The sequence below is a fragment of the Oryza glaberrima genome, chromosome 11, assembly GCF_000147395.1.
Source record: "Oryza glaberrima chromosome 11, OglaRS2, whole genome shotgun sequence".
Lineage (NCBI taxonomy): Eukaryota > Viridiplantae > Streptophyta > Magnoliopsida > Poales > Poaceae > Oryza > Oryza glaberrima.
The window spans coordinates 6,443,658-6,462,378 of NC_068336.1; the positions used below are offsets into that span (position 1 = coordinate 6,443,658).

The window sequence follows — 18,721 nt, forward strand, 5'->3', positions numbered from 1 at the left end:
AATGTAAAATACATATCATAATGGTATCACTAAGATTACAAATAAACAACAACGGCATCCTTACAAATACACAAATAGTAATAGCATATTTTCAAAACCAGCAAATTTTTAATGGTACGTATCTAATTAATCCTTTTTTAAAAGCAAAGGCATGATGTTATTCTGTTAATAAAAAAATGTTTATTAACTAATTACTTCGTGTCAAGTAAAAAGAAAATTCATCCCGCCATCCACAACTCTGCCTCTCCATCTAACCTCTCTCTCCTAGTCTCCTTCTCCCTATGTTGTTGCTCAATCTTCTGCACTCCCCCTCCCTTCCTATTTTAGGACTCTCACACTCCTCTTCAGCGACAACACTGTTACAGCCACTGTTCATACGGCAGCAGACAATCTGATCAGACGGAAGCCACGTTCATCCCGTGTGCGTGAGCATAGCGAGCAAAATTGCTTGGCCCGAATAGGTTGAAGTTCCAACTGTATCCGGTGCATCTATATAAGCATCGATGAAGGCAGGAGAGGGGTATGAAAATTGTAAACACTAAACTACTTCCCAAAACTCAATACATCTACCTCTTCTCCAAGACACTACTCTGTTATTCGTGTTCTTCTTTATCCTGCCAATTTCCCCTCCAATCTCTCTCTCTCTCTAGATCTCCCCTACATGGAAATTATCTTTGATTTTGCATGTTTTTCAAAGGTCATAAAAAAATTGACACGATGCATCAACATGTGGCATACTGCTGGCACATATATGATATGCCAGTATTTTTGACATGCCAACTCGAGTTTCCAACATATATATGTGAAAAATTAATAATTTTGAGTCCAAACAATACGTGTTGTTTTTGTTATTTTTTTCCATTTTGTACAGGTTGAATTCAAGCATGGATTGATATATCATATATGGGTCTATTATATCAAAAAAAGTTATAAGTGTTTTTTGACATGTACAAAACGAGTAAACGTTCCCTTGAGAGAAAAAATTCCACCTCCACCTATATATAGACCATATTGCGTATCAGAAGAGGAAAACAAATTCCTACAAAAATGTTTATGCGTGTTTTTTTTAGATAAAATGTTTCTACAAGTTCTGGACACACGGTTGCTGCTTCATTTAGTGCTTAGTTATAAAGAATACATAGCTTCTCTTCTTATTAGATGTAAAAAGATATATAAGTTGAGAATTGAAATTTACAGGTAATGAATATGGCTATTCAGTTTGCAGAGCTTATACATGAAGTCGTAAATATGTTGCATTGATGCCAAACTTTTTTGGCAATTGAAACATCTTTCACGACAGCCTTGGCGAATACTAGGACGACCAAATTCTTCAAAAAAAAAAAAAATTGGTTGCCACACTTTGCTATGCCATAAAATTTTAGTTAACGGCTATGCATGGTTGATTGAAAATTTCCATCCAATATTTTGTTTAGGTTTAGTTCATTAGGTACATCGTCAGAGTATCAACTTAGACCTTGTTCGACTAACTTCTATGAGAAAAGGATTGGAAAGGATCAATCTCCTCAAATTAACTGTGTGTTGGCGCTGGTCCGCTTAGCGGCGGTCGGTCCGGTGCTAGCCTTCTCCTGGTTCTGTATGTTGGCGCTGTCGGCGTGTGGGTGTTTGTATAATTTTTATTGTTTTTTCTGGTTACGATCTTTCAGGGTTGTAATCTTTATCAATAGAACTTCGCACCGTCTCGTTTAAAAAAAAAATCTCCTCAAATTAACTATCAATTCTCTTGGCAGAGATTAACCAACCAAAGTCTTTGAATGAGGAATCATCTGTTGTTAGATTGGCTTGTGATGGTGTTTAAAAGGCTATGATCTATCCAGAGCACAACTAATACAATATGTACTTTGACACAAGGGATAATGAATATAGGACCGTCAAAAAGCTAATACGGTATATATTTCAGTACAAAGTGATAAATATTTAGTACAAAATTGCTCATGTACAGACATTAGTACCCTTGACCACGTCAATTGAATTTGAGCATGTGCCTTGCTTAGGCCCGGTTTAGATGGCAAAATTTTTTGTTTTGGGGTGTCACATTGAAGTATTAAATTTTGTCTAATAACAAAAAAAATTACATATTCCGCTTGGAAACTGCGAGACAAATTTATTAAGCCTAATTAATCTGTCATTAGCAAATATTTACTGTAGCACCACATTGTCAGATCATGGTGTAATTAGGTTTAAAAGATTCGTCTCGCAATTTACACGTAAACTGTGTAATTGATTTTTTTTCTACATTTAATACTCCGTGCATGTGTCCAAACATTTGATGTGATGGGTGAAAAGTTTTTATTTTGAAAACTAAACAAGGCCTTATATTGGTAAATTTATGTGCACTTCTGGTTTATAAGTTAGATATATTATTCTAACTCTATTTTTCCATGTGTCTTTCTTATATTGGTGAATTTTGAATATGGACTTTTGGTTTATCTATACTACCTTAAAAGCGGAGTTGTCCTCCTTTCATCCCCTCCTCCCACCGAAGTAGCCACCTAGATCTAATCCTTTATTCTTAATCACCCTCCTAACCCATTACTAATTATATGGCTTGGTCCATTACTACGTAACACGTTACTAGTAGTAATGTAAAATACGTAGAGGAACCTACAAATTAGGCGCCCGATTTTTGATTTTTTTTTTCAAAAATCGGACGCTATTTCACCAAGTAGATTGAACATGTTTCACTAAGTAGATCAAAAATAGTTTAATCTTGTAAAAAGCTGAAACACAACCAAATCACCTCATGAAACATTTTGGTACAATGTAAGAAACAACGGTTTCCAAAAAATCGGTGTTGTTTCACCCTATATAAAAACAATATTTCAGCAAATAGCGAAAGAATGTTTCACTTCTTAAAAAAGTGATACACAGTAAGATCACTAGATGAAACAATTTGGTTCAAACGTATGCAACAAATGATTTTAAAGCCATTGCAACACTTAAACCCCCGTGTACGTCAACAAACCACGTGTCCATTAAGATGAAATTATGAAACAATATCAAAATCCACTGCAACATTGTTAGTGGAAAAAAAATAAAACAAATCCCCATAATAGGATGTTTCCGTTATATCCAGACGGTTGTGGCAAAGGGCGCGAGTGGTGGGGACACGTGGTGAGGGCGGCGCGTGTGGGAGGCGAGGTGGAGGCAAGCATAGGTGGCGCCCGTTTTTTTTCGCTGCATCGGACGTCTGATTTTGAGCATTTTCAAAGTAACACTTTACCCATACAACAATACAAGCATGAAAAAGAGCAATCCAATTATCACTTAACTATAACAAGCGTCCGTTTTTTCCCTACCGCACTACTACTTTGCAATATACAGTATACCGGGCTTATACAAAGAAAATTTCCGCATGGCCGGCGGTTTTGTAGGTTTTCTAGTTTGAATCGATTTTCTTTATATTACTCTCATAGAAAAATAGATAGATACGAATTCGATCTGCCGACTTTTAAACCTCCCTTCCTCTTTTCCCGCGATCGACGAGGCAGCAGTTCGCATGGATGACGGCGAGGCGGCGCGACGCCGTCGGGCCATCTCCGGCGCCCTGACGGCGCTGGCCGTCCGCCTCGCCGACCGCCTCGGCGCCGCGAGCCCCGGCCGCAACCTGGCCTTCTCGCCGCTCTCCGTCCACGCGGCACTCTCCCTCGCGGCCGCCGGCGCGGCCGGCGGCACCCTCGACGAGATCCTCGCCGTGCTCGGCGCCGCGTCGCGCGACGACCTGGCGGCGTTCGTCGGCCGCATGGACGAGACGGCGCTCGCCGACAGGGGGGTGGAGTCCCTCGGGCCGCGCGTCGTGTTCGCGTCCGGCGTCTGGTGCGACGCCGCGCGCCCGTTCAAGCCCGCCTACCGCGCCGCCGTCGCCGCCGAGTACAACGCCGAGGCCACCGTCGTCGACTTCAAGAACAAGGTTGGTATATACTCCATGAACAATCCATGATCGATCAATGTGTTCTCGATTTTGGTTTCTGCGAAGGCAGAGGAAGCGAGGAAGCAGATCAACGCGTGGGCGCGGCGGGCGACGGGGAAGCTCATCGTCGACGTCCTACCGCCGAGATCCGTCGGCCCGGAGACCGCCGTCGTGCTCGGCAACGCCATTTACTTCAAGGGCAAGTGGGATCGTCCCTTCAATGAGAGCGACACGGAGAGGAAGCCGTTCTACCGCCACGGCGGCGCCGCCGCCGCCGCCGACGTGCCGTACATGTCTAGCCGTTCCTACCAGCGCGTCGCCGTGCACGACGGGTTCAAGGTGCTCAAGCTCCGCTACCGATCGCCGCGACTCCTCCGCGACAAGCGCAAGCGCGGCGGCGGCGGCGGCGACGTCGGCGGCGAGTTCACGCGGTACGCCATGGCCATCTTCCTCCCCGACGCGCGCGACGGGCTGCGCGGCCTCGTGGAGAGGATGGCGTCGCGGCCGGGGTTCCTGCACGAGCACATGCCGCCGGCGTGGCCGGTGCCCGTCGGCGAGTTCCGGGTGCCCAAGTTCAAGGTGTCATGCGGCGGCAGCGTCGTCGGCGCCCTCCAGCAGCTGGGCCTCCGGCTGCCGTTCTCGCCGGAGCTCGCCGACCTGTCCGACATGGTGGAGGACGACGGCTCCGGCTCGCCGTTGTTCGTCGGCGACGTCCAGCACAAGGCGGTGATCGAGGTGAACGAGGAAGGAACAGTGGCTGCCGCCGCCACCATGACAAGGATGCTTCCTTCCGGTGTGCTGCCGCCGCCGGTGGACTTCGTCGCCGACCATCCGTTCGCCTACTTCATAGTGGAGGAGATGTCAAGTGCGGTCGTCTTCGCCGGACACATCGTCGACCCGTCGATGGAATGAAATATGATGTAAATTTTCATGTGAAATTGGTCAAAATCACAGTAGAAGGATACGCTTCCAAACGATGAACAATGATGGATAATTATCTCATATACGTATGTTTCTTTTTCCAAATTATCTCTCATATATGTATGAATTATAGCCTGATCAGAGAGAAAAGTAGATACCATTAATATACAGACAAATGCAATGGAAGATCTGCCTACCAGAAATTTTACAGGATCACAACACACCACATTGCAACATGCCTAAAAACGATGGAAATGGAGAGAATCCTTACACTACTTGCAAATAAAGCTGGGCTGATATGTGCCATTTCTTACAAGAAAACCAGCTTCCAAGCAAACAGAAAAATACAGAACTTGAATAATCTTCCGGATGGCAAAATACCATTGTTCCAGGACTTATTAACAGGATTTAAAGCATTATGCAATTACAGAACTACAGTATCCAAAAAAATATAGATATCTGAGAAAACCTGCAATCACGGATTCACCAGTTGTGCAGCATGCAGCTTCATGTTCTTCAGATCCATGCAGGACTATACTGAATTAGGACCACTCCTACACACGAAGCTCAGTGACATGTTTCATCTTCTCGTGCATTCGTTTCTTGTTCCACTCAGCTTTGAAGTCATTGTGCAAGCCTAGAAGGGTGAGTTTCTTAAGGGAGCTAAGGGATTCAATGCCTTCAGGGACGCTCTTTAGATTTGACAATGACACAATGTATAAACCTTCGATACATTTAAGGGCGTCAGCTCCAATTTTCAGAAGATTGACATTGGACATGTTCCTCAAGACGAGTGTCTTCAGCAGCGGAAACGACTTTGCAGGAAGAACCAAAGTGTGTGCACCATTGGTATGCACCTTGTTAAGACTCAAATATGTCAGGTTCGGCACACACTTTTCGAGTCTCTCCAATGCATCATGCCCAAGGTGACACCGGCTTAGAGCTAGATACTTCAGGCGTCGTCCATGGTCCTGAAACACCGGGCACTCAAGTGTGCTCTCACTGGTGCATCCTCTGATAATTAGCTTTTGGAGCATTGTGGATGTCGGTACGAGTTTTTCGATGTTAAGTTTCTCCTCCTCATCACTTGCACAAAGAAGCAAGCTATAAAGAAGCGGCATCTTAGACAATGAAGCAAGCAGCTGTGCACAGTGCACAGCTTTTATATTGCCGATCCAGAGATTTCTTAATTGGATCATTTTTTCAAGATGTTCCCCCAAGTCCTTGCTAGCTTCTACAGTCTCAAGTGTCTGCAGTTCTTCCAACCTCGATAACCCTTTTGGTGCTTCCACTCCTTCGAAATACCGGAATTCCGTTCTTGTACCATCACTTAATCTGTCAATCAGCAAGTGTCTTAACTTATAGAGCTTCACTATCCCACTAGGTAATTTTTCTATCTTGGTTGACTTAGCATCAAGAGTTTGAAGATTCACGAGCTTCTCTATAGAGTCCGGTAGAGATTTTACTGCTGTGTTCCTTAGGCCAATGTACCGTAAGTTAAAAAGATCCCCTATCGATGCTGGGACTTGGTTGATTCCTGACTCTTGCAGCTCAAGGACAGTAAGGTGCTTAGATTCAGATAATATTGGTACAAAATCCATACTTGACTCGAGTGCAATTACGGTTCGAAGATGTGGGAATTTTATCTTTGATAAATCATGTTCTGTGTGTGTCCATCGACATGCTGACAGGCGACGCACATTTGTGTTCATCTGTGCCATCTCACTAAAATTGTTTGCGGTGCCAAACAACTCTGCTTTGGAGATAGAAAGAGCCAGCTCTCTCAGAATGTCATGCATGCTGCATGTACTAACCCTGCCAAGCTCATCATTATCCACGAGTTGAAGCATGTTTCGATGAACCAGCTCCATGAGATATCCCTCTGCCACCTCCTCCAGAGTGCTGTCCCCTTTCTTTTCCACAAAACCTTCCGCAATCCACTGTCTCACAAGAACCTCCCTTGACAAGAGGTAATCTTCTGGGAACATGCTGCAGTACAGAAAGCAATTTCTGAGCTCTCCAGGCAAGTCATAGTAGCTCAGAGTTAGAACTCCTCGGACCTGATCATCCTTCTCCAGCTCACATGGAAGCTGATCATGAATCTGCTTCCACACACACTCTATTTGCATCCTTGCAGACAGCAAGCTGCCTACTGAAGCAATTGCAAGCGGCAAGCCCCCACATTTCTTTACAATCTCAATGGCGAGCTTCTGCAACTCTGCTGAGCATTTCACCAATGGCAAGAGCTCACATTTCTTTAAAATATCAGTAGCAAGCTTCTGAAGCCCAGATGGATTATTTTCTATCTGTAATAAGTCCTGGCAGTTCTTTACAATATAAGCAACTAGCTCTTGAACCTGTGCTGGGCTATTTGCCAAAGGCAAACAGTTGCATTTCTCTGCAATATCAGTAGCTAGCCCATTTAGCTCCAATAGGCACTCTGTCAGTGATGAGTCATTGCTTTTCTTAGCAATGTCTGTGGCTAGGTCCTTGAGCTTTAAGGGGCACTCAAGGTCATTGCTATTAGGAAATGCCTTTTTACTGAACAAGAGGAGGGCATCGTTCAATTCTAACGGATTAAGTTTGAGCTGGCAACCCTCGTGAGCAAGAGCAGCCACATCCCCTCTCCTTGTCGTGATCACAACGCGACTTCCATTCCTAAAATCCTCAAACACATCATGCATCATGTCAAATACTTGACGGTCCCATACATCATCAAGTACAACCATAAATCTCTTTTGCATTAATGCTTTCTTTAACTCATCCTTCAGTTCTTTCAATTGTGAAACCTCCAGTTTGTCAGTCTCATCTGAAGCCTGCTGCTCCTTGTTGACGCTATCACCATCACCTGGTGTTGTGAGCTCACATCTACGCCTTATCTCCCGTAATAGCTTCCTCAGCAAAGCCTCCACAGAAAATGCTTGAGACACAGTAAGCCACACATTAATGTCAAATTTCTCCTTATGTTGCTCATATACATTAAGGACCAATGTGGTCTTCCCCATGCCACCCATACCCCACACGGATATCACCCTGAGAGCTGAAATTCCATGACTGAATAATTGCTTTAAGTGTTGTCTGTTATTCTCCATCCCCACAAGATCCTCATCTTTCATTAGTCGGGGAAAACTGTACTGAGGAAATCGGTGTTCAGAGATGGTGACTTGAGTAGGAATAAGCTGACTGACAGGGTAAACCCACATGTCCTTCAACTTTGAAACATGCTCAATATCCTTCTCTATCTGAACCAACTCATCAGCAATTGCATTAAAAACAACAGCATAGTGCGATCCCTTAACAATCTTATTCAGGAACTTATCTTTCTTGAATTGAATAGAATGGTAGAAAAAGCTGTCCAATACATCCTCAACACGGTACGCCAGCATTCGCACCTCTGCGATCCATCCCTTCAGGAGCTCATCGCTGAGGTAAGAGGCACCCATTTTCCGTATAAAGAAGTTCATCATCAAAAATTGCCTCCGTATCCGTTGCACAGTAGCTGAGAGCTCCATTAGATTAGAAATTTTGGATTTAGCAACCATGGCCGCTTCAATTGCTGCATAGGAACCAATCTTTGAAAGAGCAAGTAGTGCAGCTTCCGCCATCTATGCTGAAAAGATAAAAAGCAAGTCTCTTGCAGATTACATAATGTGGTATGCCACGGTATATATGCTGAAACATTAAGCGAGAAAAACAATTTTGCATAAAACTTCTTCCAAACGTAATATTGTCATGGTTTTTCCTCAATTGTGTGCATAATGTAAACATACAAGAAATAAACTCATCATACAAGTCTAGGCAATTAAGTTTTCTTAATGTTTTTTAGTAATGATTCTTATGAGAAGTGGAGGACAATATGAATTGACTGAATTGGTGACAATGGTTTCTTTGGATGCACAAAGAGACCGGTCATACCACAGCAAGCTATATCCTTATCATAAGTCTCAGGAATATCAAAGAGAAGCAGCTCTCACAAAACAGAGGTGACAGAAGTTAGATCTGCCCCAGGACGTAATACAATCAGAGCAGACTTTAGCAAACGCGGTGTCGCAAAGAAAGACTAGAGAACAAGCAAAATTCCCTCCCTTATTTTTTCCTGCTGTGCTCAGCTCGGCAATTCGTCGAGCAGGACGCGTGCGAGCCCAGCAAGCACGTAGGGGCCTGAATCCGGCTACCCCGCTACCGGCATCTGCGTGGTGGTTGCCCCGGCCGGCCGTTCCAAGACCCGTAGGCAGGCGCGGCCATGCGGGAGGGCAGTAGCATGGGCGAGGCCACGGCCGCCGCCGCCGCTGGCGAGGCCGACACTGCGCCGCGGCACACAGAGAAAGGGGCTTTTTTTTTTTCCTACAGTTTCATCTCCATTTCAGCAGAAATGGAAACGAGCAGCTCAATCAAGCACACGGCGGGCGCAATATAAGCGACAGATCAATCCAACCAAAACAAATCAACAAAGAAAAAAATCGATGGCTAGGCAACCAAGAAGATCAAGCATTCGTCGCGCCCGTACGTACCTGGCAACGATGCAGAGCGAGCCTCTCCAATAGCGGCCTCCCCCTCCGTTTGACCTCGCTTGGGTCCTCGCAAACAAGCTGATACTACTACTACTACACTACTAGATCGGAGCAAAAGATTCTCACGCGTTCGCGCCGTTTCTTTCCTTGCCGCGCGCCATAAACAAATTAATCCGACCTCGTCGCCTCGATGACTTTGGTTGACTTCCCTTGTGATTTGTGAACTGATTACTACGGCTACCACGGAGCAGGAGCGCGCGAGGTTGGCTTGGCCATTGACGCGGAATCCACATCGCTGCAGAAGAAGACGAGAAAACCATGGCCGGTTGTGTGTGTGGTGTCCGCGGCGTCTGAGCTTCGCTGTGCTGCTCAGTCTGAAACCAACTGTTACAACTTGCAACATCTCGCTTCATGGAGCAAGAAACCTTTGATTTGTCAGCTAGCAACTCTGCTGAACTGGAAGCCTTTCGTAGTACCCCTAAAACCTACTCCCACCGTACCATAATACAGCAATCTAATATAATGAAATACTCCCTCCGTTCTAAAAAAAAAAACAAACATGGGTTTCCGTGACCAACGTTTGACCGTCCGTCTTATTTAAAAAAATTATGAAAAAAATTAAAAAGACAAGTCACGCATAAAGTATTAATCATATTTTATCATCTAACAACAATGAAAATACTAATTATAAAAAAAATTCATATAAGACGGACAGTTAAACGTTGGACACTGAAACCTAGGGATTCTCTTTTTTTGGACGGAGGGAGTACTTCATAGTACAACGAATCTAGATAAAAAGCATATCCGAATTCGTTGTACTATGAAATATCTGATCCAATACTAGATTGCCATATTATGGGATGGAGAAAATACTATAAATACATACTTAGTCTTAGTGCAACTCCATTTGATTATAAATATTTCAATGTTTGATAAGATTTGGTCAAACTTTTACAACTTCGAACATCAGGAAATTCTAAAGTAAATTGCAGAATGGTTACCAAAGTTTTAATTTGGAATACGTCTTATACCCTGTTTAGATGGGACTAAAACTTTTAGTCCCTATCACATCGGATATTTGGACACTAGATATAAATATTAAATGTAGACTATTAATAAAACCCATCCATAATCTTGGACTAATTCGCGAGACGAATCTATTGAGCCTAATTAATCCATAATTAATCTATATGATGCTACAGTAAATATTCTCTAATTATGGATTAATTAGGCTTAAAAAATTTGTCTCGCAAATTAGCTTTCATTTATGTAATTAGTTTTGTAAGTAGTCCATATTTAATACTCTAAATTAGTGTCTAAATACATATACTAAAGTTAAGTCACTAAATCCAAACACCACCTTAACTAATCTTTTCACTTTATACCATCAATTTTTTTCCTTGTGTTTCATTTTGGACCCATTCTTCTTCTCTAATGTCATGGTTGGCTCACAACTAATTGATAAGAAGATCATCAGCTTACACGTGTGAACAAGTCGTCACAAAAAGTAGTGTCAGATATCATGAATTTACTAGTTTATATAAACATATTCTAATATATAATTATGGCCAAAGTTGTATTTTTAAAACTATAAAATAAATCAAACATTGTGTATTTATGAACAAAGGGAGAAGTTTATTTAGTTCATATAGTACAGTTCATCATACTATTTATAATCAAAATTTCATAAATTTATACATCAAAATCGGCTCCACATTTCAGGTTTTCGGTAGAAAAAATAACATGGCACCTTTTTAATTCATTAACGCATATGGAACATGATAACAACAACAACAACCCCAACCCCCACCCCACCCCCTAAAATATAGTAATTGTAGCATGTGCTGTCACGACAATAGGACATCATATCCAAAACTTAAGTGCCACTAAACTCTGGCTGTGTTTAGATCCAAAGTTTGGATCCAAACTTCAGTCCTTTTTCATCACATTAACTTGTCATACCCACACAACTTTTCAGTCACATCATCTCTAATTTCAACCAAAATCCAAACTTTGCGCTGAACTAATCACAGCCTCTTAATGGAACCATCATTGACCATTGACTAAACAACTTGTCTGTATACTCATAAATATCACCAGGCATATCATATTCACCATTTCACATCCATCTAATATTGGAGTCAAGTCAACTATTGCCAAGTTGTACTGCTGATGCTTCATTTCAGCTCCTGCTTACCCAGTATCCCCCCCCCTCCCCCCCCCCCCCCCCCCCCCTCTTCCCTGGAGAAGAAATCCGTTCATCTCCTCTGCCCTGCTGCGTCCTTTGGTTGTTGTGTGAGCAGCAGCTAGCACCTCTGCAGCTGCAAAGCTTCTCCAGGTTAGTGCATTCAAAAGCTGCTTCTGTTCAAAGGCTAAGAAACATTACACCGTTCTTTACTTCTTTAGGTATGTCCATGTGTGTGTGTGTTTTGAGGAAAGCTCATCCTGACTCAGTATGTGAGAAACCCTTGTTTTTATTTGAATTTGAAAGCTTGTTAGTTTGAATAACAGTAATATGAATTATGAAACACCAGTTAGCAACAATATATCACAAAAGCCATACTGACTACTCAATGCTAGTGCATTCAAAAGTTGTTTCTGTTCAATATCTGTGAGACTAATATTTATGAACTACGAAACACCAGCTAGCAACAATATCAGAAAAGCCATACTGACTACTGAAGCATGAAGGGTACTCAGAAGCAGCTTTCACATAATACTGAGAAATCATATATTTCTATGTCTCAAACAATTGTAATTTTTTTCTCTGTTTTCTTAGCTTTGTGTTATTTTGCTTGTGACTCTAGTTTTCTATTATTGGGTTAGTGCTCAATAATCAGAAATGGAAATACCGACACCTGAGCTACCATCACAATTTCTGAAGGAAATCACTAATGAGTTCTGTGATGAGCGAAAAGTTGGTGAAGGTGCATTTGGAATAGTGTATAAGGTAAGATTTTTGTAGTTTTAGGGCCTGTTCACTTTGATGCCATTTTCAACCACACATTTGTTTTTTGCAAAGTTGCTAAAAAATGTATGTTTGTTGCCAAATTTGGTAAATACATAAGAAATCCTGCCAAAATTTTGGCAATATTGCCATCTTACCAAAATTTTGTAAGGTTTATTTTGGCTACAATCTGAACAGGCCCTTATTCTCAGCATTTTCAAAAGTTCACAGAAAAGATGTCAATTTTGTATGGGGGACTTAACAGGGAATGCTTAAAGATGGGACAGAAATTGCTGTGAAGAAGCTTCGGGAAACATCACCGATTCATGACAATCAATTTAAAAATGAGGTTGGGAGTCTTATGAAGGTCAACCACAGAAATATAGTCAAGTTAATTGGCTACTGTTATGAAATACAAAAGAAGGTGGTGGAGCATAATGGAAAATATATTCTTACAGAGGCAGTAGAAAAACTGCTGTGCTATGAATATATATCTAACGGAAGCCTTGACAAACACCTTTTCGGTATGATAATGCAATACCTAAATATTTCCAGTCATTTTCCCTGTTTGCAATGTTTACAAGATTTAGATATTAGCATGATGTAGCCTACTCTAGGTTCTACTGAAGTATACAATAAGTCAAAAAGGTAAGAAGATCAAGCTCTCACTAGGTTGTGGGCTCATGAAAATTCCTTGTGTTTTTTGGCAATTAGTAAGTAATACGATTAATCCTAATGTTATTTGCTTCAATATAATTAAGGGGGTTTGTGAGGGTTTGCATTTCCTACACAAAGGATCAGAAAGACCTATTATTCATTTGGATATTAAACCTAGCAACATACTATTGGATGACAACATGGTGCCAAAAATTGCTGATTTTGGTCTATCAAGGCTCTTGGGTGAAGAACAAACCAGAGTTTGCACACAAAATGTCAATGTAAGTCACCAAACACATTCCAATGTCTATTGTTTTGTAGTTTTCCTACAAGGTGAATTTCATTTGCATTAGTCACATAATCCTCAAACTATTGATGCTGATATTATACAGAGGATACATGGCACCGGAATATTTATATCGAGGTGAAATCTCCACTCAATCAGATATATACAGTTTAGGTCTTCTAATTATCGAGATCACAACAGGGGAGAAAAACTTCCCCAATAGAGAGGACATCATTGCTAAGAACTTCATTGAGAATGTAAGGCAAAAATAATGACTGTACCAGTTTTAGAACAAATTTACTGTTTTCATACTAAGGAGTTCTTTTAGAATAATGTTATATATAAGTTTGTGTGCTGTCGTTGTTTATAGGTACGCCGAAATTGGACCAATATGGTGCATATATCACTGAAGTACCCATCGTTAGACACAAATTGCCTCCAGCAGGTAAAGACATGCATTGAAATTGGACTGAGCTGTGTTCAGACCAACCGGAAGGACAGGCCTTCTATAGGGGAAATTGTCAATATGCTCAGTTGAGGAGCACCATACTCCCTTGTAGACAAGGTATGGCTATAATTCAAGCTAAAAATGTATAATTGCATTGACATTGTTCTGGTTCTAACATCCTATTTAAAATACCAGATCTCTCCCTTTCCAACATGGTCGTCAGTTTGGGAGAGGCACTGGAGCAACCGAGATGTATGAGCCTTATCATTTATGCTTCTTAGCTACAAGAAATAAGATCCTATGAAAGAGATTCTCATCTCGAAATAAATGTTCTTACAGATTCCATCTCCTTTTGTACTTGTAATCATGATATAACAAAATATTGGAGAAAACGTTGTTTCCACTCTCCAATCATGTGTTCGACACAGAAAATTATAAGTTTTATTCAATTCCTCTTTGATGATACAACAGGGAACTGAACTCTCGTTGCTATAACACTCCGCACCTCATGCTTCGTTTTTTAACAAATTTTGTATTTGTGTTCACATTCAATGTTGTCATTTTTTTGAACCAAACAAAGTGCAAAACCATTCCATTCGTCAAATCATTCCATCCATCAAAGCATCATCCCATACTAGGCCATTCCATCATGATTTCACTGCACTCCTCAAACCAAAACCATCGTAAATATACTCAGGACAAACAATAGACTTAAAAATAAAGGATTATCAAACAGCCGAATTCCCTATCAGGTGGATTCTATAGACAACATATTCTGTGGGCAGCCAGTTAGAACCAAGATTTTATACAACCTGTTGCTCTGCCAAACAGGATGGAGACAAAACAAGTACTAGGTATGCCACGTCACTATACAAAATGCAGACAGAACATGTAGCTGTGCCCATGTATCCCCCTGATTTCATCAAGGGAGGTAACAGGGAGTGTAGGAAATCAAAGGTATTTTGATGACGATGATTGTGTGAAGGACAAGTAAACACAAAATGCACAATCAGAAAGCAACAGGTCCAAATAACTGACCGGGAAGCCACGTGAAGATTCTAGATCCTTGTCATGTACAAGAAGGCACCATGCCATTCGGCAGCTCACTCACAGCAGGAGAGACATCTGAAAGCCCCATATTGTTGAAAGAATAATGCAGTTGATCTTTTGAGCTTGATTGGTCTGCAAAATTGTTTTGTTTGTTCAGCACAGAAGAGGATTCCAATCCATGGTCAAGTTGCATTTTGTTGTTCATGTCAATCACTTGTTCTGGTCCCTCTGGTGCAATAGAATATTCTGTAGTCTCACTTTTGACTGCCTCCATTACACTATCAACGTCTGTATGTTCACTTTCTGCTGTATCAACAGATTTGAGAAGCAATACTTTTGGCCTATTCGGATGCTCCTTAGCAGCCTTTACCCATTCCTGTCTTGTAGCTGGAGTGACTCCAGAATGAAGAGTTACCTCCTGAAGATGTTTAAAACATTCAATTTGGATGTCAGAAAGGCCATGTAGATCTTTGCATAGCAGCTGAAGTGTGACAAGAAATGGCAGAGCTCCTTCTTCAATTACTGGGAATGTTGGACATTGTAGCACAATACAAAGGCGTAGCAGCCTGGGGAACCCCTGAACTTTTATGATGAACTTCTCAAGTTCATCGGCAACCAGTTTGAGATACTGCAAGTAGCTCAAATTACTCAAGGCTTCAAGAAGGCCTGTTGTAAATTTAGTTGATGAAAGGCAAAGCTCCTTGAGACCACGAAGTGATGTAACAAACTGAGGCAATTGGGGGAAGTTGCCATGTAATTTCAACGAGCTGAGGTAGCAGGGTTCTTTTAAGGAATTTATCGCATCTTCAGAGCATCCAGTGAAATGAAGCGATAAAGAACGGGTACCAATATTTGCTTCCTTTTCATCCAGAATGAACTGTTGAATGGCCTCCCTAAGATCAGTCCAATCGGTGCTACCTGCAGACGACGTACACCAAATCTTCAACTTTCTCAACTTATTCATGTACCTCATAAGATGCAGAAACCCTTCGCTTCCGTTGCTAGCAAATCCTGCTAGCGTCTGCAAGTTGCTTTTTCCTTTCAAGAGAAACTCTTGCACTTCAGTCTTCTGCTTGACTTTATCTGAGAGCTTAAATTTTCCAAGCAGATGAATTAGGCATGGCAACCCGAAGACTTCTACCGGCATTATCTTTACTTTCGATCTCCTTACATCGAGTGCCTCCAAATCTTTCAATTTGGCAATATCCTTTGGAAGTTTGGAGATATTACCCCCAAGGCTCAGATATTTCAGAAGCACCAGATTGCATATTTCTTTGAGATGATCATCGTTCAAATCATCACATTTTTCAAGATCTAAAACTCGCAGCAATTGATACTTGCTGAAGTCTAATACAGTTGTACCTGCCTCCCCAAAGACTGCCAGAGACCGTACAAGTGATAAATCAATACCGTTGAAGTTATCGCCATTCACAACAGTGTCACCATGGAGAGAAAGCCGACGAACATATTTGGGCAGGAACTTGTCATCACAGAAAAAGGTGACAAAGTTCTGAGAGATTGACATATGCGATATGAATTCACGCATCATACCGTACGTTTGGCATGTCTTGACTTTATCATTATTGCTTACATTGATGGGCTCAATAATGTTCCGGTCCATTAGCACATCGAAAGCAGCCGTGGAATCTAGGTTACTAGATGAAGACACTGGTTCTACAAATCCCTCGGCCAGCCATCGCCTCAACAGACTTTTCCTCCTGATTGGATGATCAGATGGGAACATACCAAAATATAGTAAGCAGGCCTTGAGAGCATGGCCAGGTAGACTAGTGTAGTTGCGGACCAGCACTCGCCGCATCCTTTCAAGTGTTTTATCATTCTCTAGGTGATAATGTAGCCGATTGCAGAGATCTTCACAGTTAGGCCCCGTTGGCCAGCCATTAGCTTGCAGGAATTCACCTATGGTAACAAGAGCAAGTGGCTGGCCATCACATTTCTTCAAAATTGCTGCTGAATCTGGCTGCTTGTAATGTGAATACCTCTCTGGGCAAGCTTTCTTGGACAACAATTGCTTTGAGCAGTTCTTATCAAGCCTGCTCATTTTGTGCAAATACCCATTCGCAGAACAGCAGGCATTAGCTACTGACTGGATGGTCGTCGTGACCACTATTCTGCTGCCAATATCCTTATCAGTCGGAAAAGCCGATTTGATGCTTTTCCACTGATCTTCTGTTTGAATGTCATCGATAACAATGAAGTACCTGCAAGGCGAGGCAGATCAAGAAAGAATAATTGTAAACATCCCCATCTGGAGCCACAGTAATCAACAAATTGAAACGAATAATTTGTATAATTTCATACGGTAGAGCAATTTAGAAGCAGTGAATTGTTTTTTCCATTTTTATTCTATTATAGTAAATTTGTAAAAGATAAAGCGCATGAGAAATGCACTGTATGCATTTGATGACTAAATTAGTGCAGCTAACACCTAGCAGTTAGCAAGATATAGTATCTGTTCATGATATAGTATCTGTTCATGATTCACTTTGCTATTGAAAGTGTCAGTCGCACTGAACTTGTACAAAAGAACAGGCGAGTTGACTAAAATGTTGACCTCAAATTCATGTGAAAAATGGATCAGGCAATTCAAGCAGAAAGTTGAGATTTTTCACCTCTTCTTCTCCAACTGTTGTCTGATATCTACACACAGCTGGCCAGCATCGGAGTCCCCATGGCAAGCGGCGTCAATCCTGCGGAGCAATTCGCCGAGCACCTCCCGTCCACTCCGGTGCGCGGCGCAAACCCACGCGTGCCTCTCGAATCTCCCGCCGCGGGTCTCTCGGTTGTACGCCTCCGCGGCGAGGGCGGTCTTCCCCAGCCCGCAGAACCCGACGATGGCGATCACCTTGAGCTGCTCCGGCTGCCGCTCCGCCAGCTGCTCAAGGAGCTCCGCCCGGTCCGCGTCGACGCCGACCAGGTCCGCCTCGTGGATGCGCGGATCTGAGGCAGATGAGCACGACGGCCACGGCTCATCCACCTGCGCCGCAGCCGACGAGTAGACCTGACCGTGTTGACCGGGCGCCGCCGCCGTGTACCTCTGCTTCCGCTGGTTCGCCTCCTCCACCATCCTCTTCAGCCGCTGCAACTCCTGGGCCAGATGCTGGTTTGTCTGTAGCAACTTCTTGGTTGCCCGGACCGTGCGGGGGAGAAGCGACGAAGAGCGCCGCTGCTCCCTGGCGGCGCGGTACAGGACGCCGTCGATGCAGTCCTCGATGCCGTGGGCGAGCTCGCGGAGGTCCTCCATGCATAGCGTCTGTACGGCGGCGGCGGCGGGGTGGTCGAGGGAGAGGTCGTCGTCGATGGCGCCGACGATCATGCGGAGCTCCTTGATGAGGAAATCGATGTCGCCCTTGACGCCCTTCTGCAGATTGAGCTTGTCGTTGACGAGGGAGATGAGCCTCGGCAGGATGGCCTTGATGAATCCGCTCAGAAGCGCGGCCTCCATCTTCCACCTCCAGCAAGCTACGATTCGATGGAGAGCTGGGGAAGGGAAAGGGAAGACTGACAAGAACGGATCAGGCTACTCTTAACTTCAAATTTATGTGCCCTTGGGGCAGTTTGGTTGGTACTAAAAATTGTCTGTACATTTCACTAACACTAATTACTAATTATAAAGTATTAAACATAAACGGTTCACAAAAGTTATTCCATAACTCTGAACTAATTCGCGAGACGAATTAATACATAATTAGCCTATATGATGCTACAATAAATATGTGTTAATTATGAATTAATTAGGTTTAAAAAATTGTTACGTGAATTATCTCTCATTTATGTAATTAGTTTTTATAAGTAGTCCATGTCTAATATGTCCAAACATCCTATATAACAAGGAGTAAAGTTTAAAGTTTAGTCCCTGGATCCAAGCACTACCTTTATCACTGACATGTGGACCCAATAAACCATGGGGCTATTTATCAGTGACAAAGGCATGGTGTCTTTGAAGTTAAAG

At 42.6% G+C, this 18,721-nt stretch overlaps 4 protein-coding genes across 6 annotated transcripts; 2 read left to right on the plus strand and 2 right to left on the minus strand.

Annotated features, from left to right (window-relative positions):
• Positions 1-3,517: 3,517 nt before the first annotated feature.
• On the plus strand, positions 3,518-4,858 carry LOC127754719 (putative serpin-Z8). The gene is made up of 2 exons (XM_052280284.1): positions 3,518-3,928; positions 3,995-4,858. Exons 1-2 carry the CDS (start codon positions 3,518-3,520, stop codon positions 4,838-4,840), a joined length of 1,257 nt encoding a protein of 418 aa, XP_052136244.1. The 3' UTR covers positions 4,841-4,858.
• An 82-nt stretch (positions 4,859-4,940) lies between these two features.
• LOC127755004 (disease resistance protein RPM1-like) lies at positions 4,941-9,736 on the minus strand. 2 transcript variants are annotated; one of them, XM_052280629.1, is made up of 2 exons: positions 9,361-9,736; positions 4,941-8,454 (listed from the first exon to the last, which is right to left on the minus strand). In XM_052280629.1, the coding sequence occupies exon 2, from the start codon at positions 8,452-8,454 to the stop codon at positions 5,404-5,406; it is 3,051 nt and encodes a 1,016-aa protein (XP_052136589.1). In that variant the 5' UTR covers positions 9,361-9,736; the 3' UTR covers positions 4,941-5,403. The 2 variants fall into 2 exon arrangements, with proteins under 2 accessions (XP_052136589.1, XP_052136587.1); XM_052280627.1 differs by having other exon boundaries at positions 4,941-8,459; positions 9,361-9,735.
• A 1,837-nt stretch (positions 9,737-11,573) lies between these two features.
• Positions 11,574-18,287, minus strand: LOC127755005 (disease resistance protein RGA4). 2 transcript variants are annotated; one of them, XM_052280630.1, is made up of 3 exons: positions 17,382-18,287; positions 14,737-16,970; positions 11,574-11,681 (listed from the first exon to the last, which is right to left on the minus strand). In XM_052280630.1, exons 1-2 carry the CDS (start codon positions 18,212-18,214, stop codon positions 14,768-14,770), a joined length of 3,036 nt encoding a protein of 1,011 aa, XP_052136590.1. In that variant the 5' UTR covers positions 18,215-18,287; the 3' UTR covers positions 11,574-11,681; positions 14,737-14,767. The 2 variants fall into 2 exon arrangements, with proteins under 2 accessions (XP_052136590.1, XP_052136591.1); XM_052280631.1 differs by having other exon boundaries at positions 11,584-11,675.
• LOC127755011 (putative cysteine-rich receptor-like protein kinase 12) lies at positions 11,604-14,023 on the plus strand. The gene is made up of 7 exons (XM_052280637.1): positions 11,604-11,698; positions 12,187-12,310; positions 12,573-12,831; positions 13,022-13,240; positions 13,344-13,507; positions 13,621-13,815; positions 13,894-14,023. The coding sequence occupies exons 2-6, from the start codon at positions 12,203-12,205 to the stop codon at positions 13,786-13,788; spliced, it is 918 nt and encodes a 305-aa protein (XP_052136597.1). The 5' UTR covers positions 11,604-11,698; positions 12,187-12,202; the 3' UTR covers positions 13,789-13,815; positions 13,894-14,023.
• Positions 18,288-18,721: the final 434 nt, after the last annotated feature.

Coding starts and splice junctions, on each gene's coding strand:
- LOC127754719 (XM_052280284.1), top strand. CDS start 3,518: ATGGATGACGGCGAGGCGGCGCGACGCCGTCGGGCCATCTCCGGCGCC. Junction 3,929..3,994: donor TCGTCGACTTCAAGAACAAG/GTTGGTATATAC, acceptor GTTTCTGCGAAG/GCAGAGGAAGCGAGGAAGCA.
- LOC127755004 (XM_052280629.1), bottom strand. CDS start 8,454: ATGGCGGAAGCTGCACTACTTGCTCTTTCAAAGATTGGTTCCTATGCA.
- LOC127755011 (XM_052280637.1), top strand. CDS start 12,203: ATGGAAATACCGACACCTGAGCTACCATCACAATTTCTGAAGGAAATC. Junction 12,832..13,021: donor CCTTGACAAACACCTTTTCG/GTATGATAATGC, acceptor TTTGGCAATTAG/TAAGTAATACGATTAATCCT. Junction 13,508..13,620: donor CTAAGAACTTCATTGAGAAT/GTAAGGCAAAAA, acceptor CGTTGTTTATAG/GTACGCCGAAATTGGACCAA.
- LOC127755005 (XM_052280630.1), bottom strand. CDS start 18,214: ATGGAGGCCGCGCTTCTGAGCGGATTCATCAAGGCCATCCTGCCGAGG. Junction 16,971..17,381: donor CAACAGTTGGAGAAGAAGAG/GTGAAAAATCTC, acceptor CTCGCCTTGCAG/GTACTTCATTGTTATCGATG.